Here is an 8,385-nt window from a genome sequence, read left to right on the forward strand (position 1 = left end):
TTAGACATATTGATTGGGAACTAAAAAGCAGTTGACGTTAACAGAAACAAACTAGTTTTGACGTGTAACGAATAGATAAGTATGGATAAATGAGGTCATAATCACGTTTCACTAATAGATAAATTAATGAGGAGATATATTTTCGTTATCAGGTCTCAGCGAAACTTGGTTGGAAGTCCGTATTTCAAAATAAGTAAATTTGTGTTACATACCACACAGTTATTATTATTATTCGTTCAAATTAAGAAATCCTTATGTCGATTATTCTGGAACTATTCATTTCCCTTCTATACTGAACACTGATAAACCATGGCGTTGCATAAATAACTACGTCACCATGTTCCATTCGTAAACAAAAACTCCACAGCTTATGTGATTTTTACTAAGAGTCGTTTGTTCCCTGAGTAACTATAGTGAATATCACGCCAATGTGAATATTTCACCAACTATCAGATCTATTTAAAGGTTTGACGATTAATTGTTTCAGAAACTAGTCATATGAAATTAATTTTGAAGGATGAGTGTTTGTTTCTTTTACTTGACGTTCACTAGAATATATTCAATACAAGTTCAAGTGGAGAAAATATTTGGCATAACAAAGTGAATATCCGCCTAAATCTTAACAGATTGTTGGTAGACATATACAGTGTCATATCTAACAATGATATGCTCAAATACTAAATATCCATAGTCTTCTGTTTACAAGTCTTACATTCAAGGTAACCAGTATGATATATCCAAATGGGAAAATAGCGTTCTATTATGAGGAAGTAAGTTGCTCAATTGAATGGAAATATTTATTTATCTAAATTACTTCAGATTATTCTCTTATTTTTTGCATATCAGTACCGTCGAATGCTTCAAGAAACATTGAACTAGATAGAAGGATATCATAATTTCGCAATGTGCACACCGACTATATGACCTTAATATTTACCTCTTAATGATACACTATGTTTTAGCAGTTTTTTTAAAATAATGATTTATGAGAAGTGAATCGCTACCGACTGAAGTGAGTCAGAATATCTTCGTATACTGAATGGAGCATAGTTCTAAGAGAACTGAGGAGGTCAAAATGCTTACTATAAGTGTGATAAGTGGACTTTGAATTAGCATTTTGTGCCACAATTTGACGTAGTTGACGCAGACCACAATGATAATAAGAAGGAAGGTTGAGCAACGTAAGTCGATCGTTCTCTAAGAGACGCTTAGCTCCCGCAAAGTGCTGACGCCCTAAAAGGTTATGGAAAGAATTCTCTTAAAAAATGAACTGTAGTAGAATGATATGAGCATTTTCAAACGGTTACATCTTCTGGCAGCAGTCACATTCACTTTGAACGGACAGGTAAACATGTCGTTTGTCGCCCCATTTTGCGATAGATAGATAGATCACCCAACAAACTTTACTCAGGTTGGCAACTGATGTGAGTGAGTTTACTTCTGTAGACTACATGAAGCACATGTCTGAGGAAACTGGGGAGATCAGTACGTTTACCGTAAATAAGACGTTTTGTCTTTGAATACGATAATGTGAATGACGACACATGCGTTCAATTGTTGGTTGGTTGTTATGTAGGTTGTGTGTTGACATATCTTGATTCACATTTCCATTACTTTATTCCAGGTTTCTAAGGCGATCAAGGGAAATCAAGTGAAATCGAGCTTGATTGGTAGAATTACGTGTGGAATTAATGAAGGTAACCAACGTAAGTTATATTCTGTTTTACACTGACCTGCATAAACATTTACCTGTTATCTATATCCCTTTCTCTATTTACACCCAATAATTATTATGTCAACTTAGAAACTCGCCTTTATCTATCATGTCGATTTTGTATATCTCACAGACAGTCTACCTTAATCAGTTGTTTCGTTTTAAAAATCGATTGATTGGACTGTTATTGAAGTGTTGTACAAAGTTGTGCGAAATAAAATTGGATTGCTTTTCATATACTCCAAACGTCACCGGTTTTTAAAAATTGAACTTCAATTAAGTCTTGAGACATCTTGAAGAAAAATTATGGTATCATGTGTGATGAATGATCATGGTACAAGCTAATCCTGAAAATATCTAGAGTTTGTGATTAAGTGTTTTGAACAGAGGATCACTGAATTTACGTAAATATAAATCAACCACTTGTGTTTTCATTTCAACAACCATTATCCTTGGTACTGTCACAAAAACGATTTGCGTTGTTGTCATGAATTCGTGATCGTTTTGTTTCCGTTTTCTGTACTATATTCCATCAACAAAGAATTTCATGATCCACGTCTGCTTACGCTTATCTATACTGATATAGCGCATAGTAATACCAAGTTGTGTGAATTTCTTCACCGTTGATATGCGGATGGATATATATATATGTGTGCATATTTTTAACGGTTGCTTCGTCAACAAAATTTCGGTCTTTTTCCTGTGAACAATTTATTACGCAAGATAAAAAACCGGCTCGAACAAACGTTCCTGAAAAATGGATCCAAAGTGGCACGTTGGTAGAGTATGAAGTTCTCGGGGGTATGTTAAACTGATTTTATAAGAGTTGACTATATGCACGCCTGAATGCATCATTTTTATTTCGTAAAATTGAGAACTTCATGTTTAATATCATTCAGTTAATAAGTATTATCTACATACCAGTCTCAACCGACGTTACACTACATGTGAAGTCGCTGTTGAAAACTTGAAACGATGAGGGGCACCTTTTGAACTACTTTGGAAGTCCTCACTTTGATGAATTTCACCTAAACAAAATGTGACTAATCGATGGATGAGATGGAAGCGTCCGTCGTTATTTCAATTGGTTCACGCGATATCAAAAGTTGTTGAGGTATTGAAATCACAGAAACACTCCTTGAAATTAAAATTACCTTAGAAACAATATCTTAATTTCCAAACACTATTCTTTATCCTTTTCATCCGATAAATTGATTCTACAGATAAGTCACGTGTTCACGTTCCAACTTATGATAGTCAGTAGATAATTGTACAGTTTCAAAAGTATTGGACATTTTCATGTGTCCAAATTGTTTTCATTCTAATTGTTATATACAATGGGTAAGCACAAACCCATGTTAGTTCATCATATGTTAGACTATTGAAACATGATCACGACGACTGAGATAACTATTCTATAACCTGATGCTCAGATCGACTTCAATATTCGTTGAATAAAATAGCACTAATTATCGATGAATATTCATTATCCAACTAGCCTGACGTGTTAGGTGGCAGCACACAGAGTAGAATGTGGCAACTGAGTTTAAAACGTCTCATAAGAGTATTGCGACTGAAACTGTTCCAAAGAAAACGTCGGCGAAGAGATGAGAAACACTGTCACTCTTCCTTTGTTTTTTGATTGATTGAACATAGTTATAAATGACTTTTCTGTCCAGGGACACCTGGCTTTCTTGCACGGATTACAAAGTAGTCAGTGTGAGTTCACAATGTTATTCACCACTTCTCATGTGTGGAAACCGTGTTCAATATACATTTACATAATAAGACATGTCATGGAAAGAGATTCGATAACTATACGAAATTGAATGCATTTGGCTTCACTTAACTCGGTGATAGCATAGTGTGTACATTTTATCAATGCAAAGAGTCATTTTTAATCTACGAAATCGGTACGTCAAAACTCACCGTTTTACATTCAACGTAGTGTTATTGAATCCTGAGATGTTGTCGCGAAATGTGAATGACATTGAAGGCGTGCTGAATTTCGCATTGCGGAATGTGATGACAAATTCTCAATGTATGAAATAATCCTTTTATTCTGAAATCACCATTGTATCGTCGAGTTACAGTTATATGTTATGTAATTCACTTATCTTTTGTTTGATAACTTGACATGCAATCACTTCATTATTTTCACTGAAGATTGTCCAAAACACAATTCGATTAATCCATGTCAAGAAGCAACAACATCGGATATAAAGTGTATTTGGTGTAAAAAGTACGATATATGCACTGCCAGTAGTGATGAGGATAATCATGAACTCAAAGTAAATGGTTGCCAGGTTGAAGTAAGTAAGTGGTAGATTCCATAGATTGTTTTTGATATCACCATATTACACATTGTATATCTATTTACTCGAAAGAACATTTAATTGCTACTAATAATTTATGATAACCAGCTCCTCCAGGGGGCTACTGTCAGTTGATAGCCCGGATGAACGAGGATGGGTTAGCATGAGGTTAAGGACACCATCCCGTAGAAAACCAACTCATCAGTCGTAAAAATTCATTCAAACCATTAAAAGTCTGCTCCGGGAACTAAAGGAAGAATTATGACGCCTCATGAAGAAAGCCGAGATTCAGTGAAAGTCATGAGGCCGATGCACCTGCTAACAACCAGAGCAACAATTTTTATTGGTACATGGAACGTCCGGACAATGTGGGAGACCGGAAGAGTCTTCCGAATTGCTGCAGAAATGAGGAAATAAAACCTGTGTATCCTTGGGATCAGTGAGGCTCAGGTTGGAAATCAACGAATAGCTTCAGGAGAGTTTCTGTTATACTCCGGCAATGGAGAAAAAATGCTTCGCATACACAAGGATTTGCACTGATGCTATACAAACAAGCACAAAATGCATTCATAGAATGTGAATTTCATAGACCAAGGATCTTCGAAGCTTCCTTCAAAACAAGGAGAGAGGGCATTACAATGAACCTCATCCAATGCTATGCGCTCACCAATGACCACGATGAAGACGTTTAAAACTAATTCCACAATAGGCTGCAATTGATCGTCGACAAGTGCCCGACAAAGGACCTGACCATTCTGATGGGAGATTTAAATATCAAGGTTGAAATGGACAGTATTAGATACCAAGATTTCACGGGCTAGGAGAAAGGGAGGAAAATGGTGAGAGGTTCGCAAATCCCTATGCCTTCAATAAAATGGTCATAGGTGGCACTATATTCCCACATAATTGAATTCACAAAACCACATGGACTTCACCTGATCACACCACACAGAACCAAATCGACCATATCAGGAGGACTATGAAGGATTTGAGAACAAGGAGAGGAGCTGATATAGCATCAGATCATCACTTCCTGGTCGCCGAGATGAAATCAAAACTTAAGAAGCACTGGACAACGAGGCGGACAACATCACAAAAGTTCAATACGTCTTTTCCTCGGGATACTGACAAACTCCACGAATTCAAGATAGCCCTCAGCAACAGCATCCAGGCTTTTCATGATCTACTCAATGGAGAGGCAACTACTATGGAGAAAAACTGAAAAAGGATCAAGGAGGCAACCATTTCAACATGTCAGGAGGTCCTGAGCCACAAGAAGCACCATCACGAGGAATTGATCACCGTTGATACAGTGCTTTAGATTGAAGAAAGAAGAAACAAAAAAGCAGAAATCAAAACCAGTCGAACAAGAGAAGAGGAAGCCAAAGTACAAGTAGAATACGCAGAAGTCAACAAGCAAGTGAAGAGGAACATCAGAACCGACAAACGTAAATATGTGGAAGATTTAGCAATGAGGACGGAAAAGGCTGCAAGAGAAGGAAATAAGAGACAATTGTATGATACATTAAAGAAACTCGCTGTAAACTATCGTAAACCGAAATGATCAGTGAAAATCAAGGTAGGCAAAGTAATCACCGACATTGAAGAACAACGAAACAGGTGGGTACAACACCTCAGAGAACTCTTGGATCGACCAGCCTCATTGAACACACCCAACATCGAAGCAGCACCCATGGACCTCACAATTGATGTTGGCCCAACAACAATTGAAGACATCAGCATGGTCATCAGACAAATCAAGAGCGGCAAATCAGCGGGACCAGTCAACATCCCAGCAAAGGCACTAAAAGCAAAGATACTCCACATTCTCTTAAATAAGATTTGGGATGAAAAACAAGTAACAACAGATCGGAAAGAAGGACGTCTGATCGAAATACCAAAGAAAGAAAATCTTGACAAGTATGAAAGCTAAAAGGGCATTACTCCTCTCTCAGTATCACTGAAAGTCTTCAACGGGGTATTGTTAGACGGAATCAAAAACTCCGTGAACGCCGAATTTCGAGACCAACAGGCTGGATCCCGTAAGGATTGGTCGTGTTATGTCCAAATCGCAACACTACGGATCATTGTAGAAGGATCAATTGAGTGGAATTAATCACTCTACATCAACTTCATTGACTACGAGAAAGCATTTCACTGGATCATGAAGACGTCAACATCTGGAGGAAAGAACGGGATACAGTGGACAGCTAGGATGCAGCTGGACGATCTGGACTTTGTAAATGACCTGACTCTTCTGTCGCACACGCAGCAACAAGTGCTGGAGAAGACGACTAGTGAAGCAGCAGCCTCAGCAGCGATAGGTCTCAACATACACGAAGAGGAAAGCAAGATTATTTGATACAATACAATATAATTACACTTGATGGAGAATCTTTGCAGGATGTGAAAACCTTTACATATCTGGGCAGCATCACCGATGAACACGGTAGACCTGATGCAGATGTGAAGACGCGGATCGGGAAAGCAAGAGCAGCAAGTTCACAACTGAAGAACATCTGCAACTCAAAACAACTGTCTGTCAACCAACACCAAGATCAAAATTTTCAATACAAATGTCAAGACAGTAATGCTGTATGGGTTGAAAACTTGGAGAACTACGAAAGCTATCATCTAGAAGACACAAGTGTTTATTGACAGTTATCTACTCGAAATATTTCGAATCCGTTTACCAGCCACTATCAGCAACAACTTACTGTGAAAGAGAACAAACCAGATTCCAGTTGAGAAAGAAATCAGGAAGAAGCGCTGGAAGTGGTTGGGACACACATTAAGGAAAACACCCAAATGCGTCATAAAACAAGCGCTCACATGGAATACCGAAGGCCGAATGAAAATAGGAAGACCAAATAATACATTACAGCAAGCAGGGGAGACAGACATGAGAAGGATGAACAAAAAGTGGATACAACTAGAAAAAAGGTTCAGGAGAGAATGGGTTAAAGAATGCTGGTCTGCGGCCTATGCTGCTTTACAAGTAACAGGCGTGAGTACGAAACTAAGTAATAATTGATGATTTTTATTCTTTTCTCAGTGCATAAATAATAATAATATATTTCTGCAAGGGCAGGTACACGCCATTTTTACAGGCATGATCTAAAAGTTACGGGATATACTGGTTCATAGTATGCATCCCAATCAGGGTTGTTTAGTAAATATAATCTATAAAAGTTGATAGCAGTTCATTCGTTCAGATATAATGTGTTTTCTTCAAAATATTTTCCAAAGGGGCATCGCGTCCACGTTACATATCAGATCCAATCTCGACAAAAAGTGTAATAGGGTTTTTGGTCGTGCTAATTATTTATGGAATGCAGCTTTTTAAGTTTATAGTTGTTATAAAGTACACTTTTTGAGAGCCTGGTACAAACTATGACCTTGGGAGAGCGCGTTCGTCGAGCTTGTTGCAGATGTCAGAGGTTACATAGCTTCACCCTCAGAGCAAGGTTCTGAAGACAGAGAGAAAAAAACCGAGGAGCAGCAAGGCATTTGGATAACCAATGCTTAACATTTGGTAGTGGAACAGACGGAGGTATTGCATACATTAACGATGTTTAATCAGATATAGGTACAATGCTGTTTTCATACGAATATTCAACAATCATTAAGAGTGTTTTCCGATGTTTACGCCTGAGAACATGCTTATGTTCAACTAAAGGAATGTGCAGCGTTTCACGATGTTCAATATGAAACCGTATATCTACGTGAACTGAAAATGCAGATGAGATAAGCTTCAATGATGAAGCATATTCTGCTTAAAATTGGGTAGCATTATAAGATAGTGAGAGATATTTCATAGACTCTCTTTGCTGAAGTTAAGAAAGAGGTGTTTCGATACCCTGTTGAGATATGCGAATCCTGGATTGATTGCTTCAATAAAGCCGTCAGTTATAATTTTGTTGAATAATGTTCAGATTGTGATAAGACGTGACAACGAGGAAACAAATTTCATTAGTTGACGAATAATGTGTACTCATCACATTGAATGTCAAATCGATAGCAAATAATCTGAATCACTATTCGTTGATCACATTGTGCAAATATAAATTATGTAACTAAGTGATGAATTCACTTCACTCATCAATCCTGACAATATTGTATGGCGAATGATGCGTTGTTTGAATAATATTTCATATTTAGTAATATTGCTAATGTTCCATTCTACAGAATAGCTCGATTGTTGAAACAACACCTACCAATCACGAAGGAACAATGACAGGTATCACTGAACCTGACCTAAGAAACGAACTGACCGAAACTACTCAAACAAATGAATCTCATTTGGTAAATATTAAATATTCAGTAATATTGTCAGTGTTTCGTTCTACAAAATAG

At 37.4% G+C, this 8,385-nt stretch overlaps 1 protein-coding gene across 1 annotated transcript; it reads left to right on the top strand.

Moving 5' to 3' along the window:
• Positions 1–728: 728 nt before the first annotated feature.
• Smp_202840 (uncharacterized protein) lies at positions 729–8,385 on the top strand (the record flags this gene model as incomplete). The annotated part of the gene is made up of 4 exons (XM_018797779.1): positions 729–770; positions 1,625–1,706; positions 3,881–4,026; positions 8,218–8,385. The coding sequence occupies 4 exons, from the start codon at positions 729–731 to the stop codon at positions 8,383–8,385; spliced, it is 438 nt and encodes a 145-aa protein (XP_018652787.1).

This window comes from Schistosoma mansoni, chromosome 5, assembly GCF_000237925.1.
Source record: "Schistosoma mansoni strain Puerto Rico chromosome 5, complete genome".
Taxonomy (NCBI): domain Eukaryota; kingdom Metazoa; phylum Platyhelminthes; class Trematoda; order Strigeidida; family Schistosomatidae; genus Schistosoma; species Schistosoma mansoni.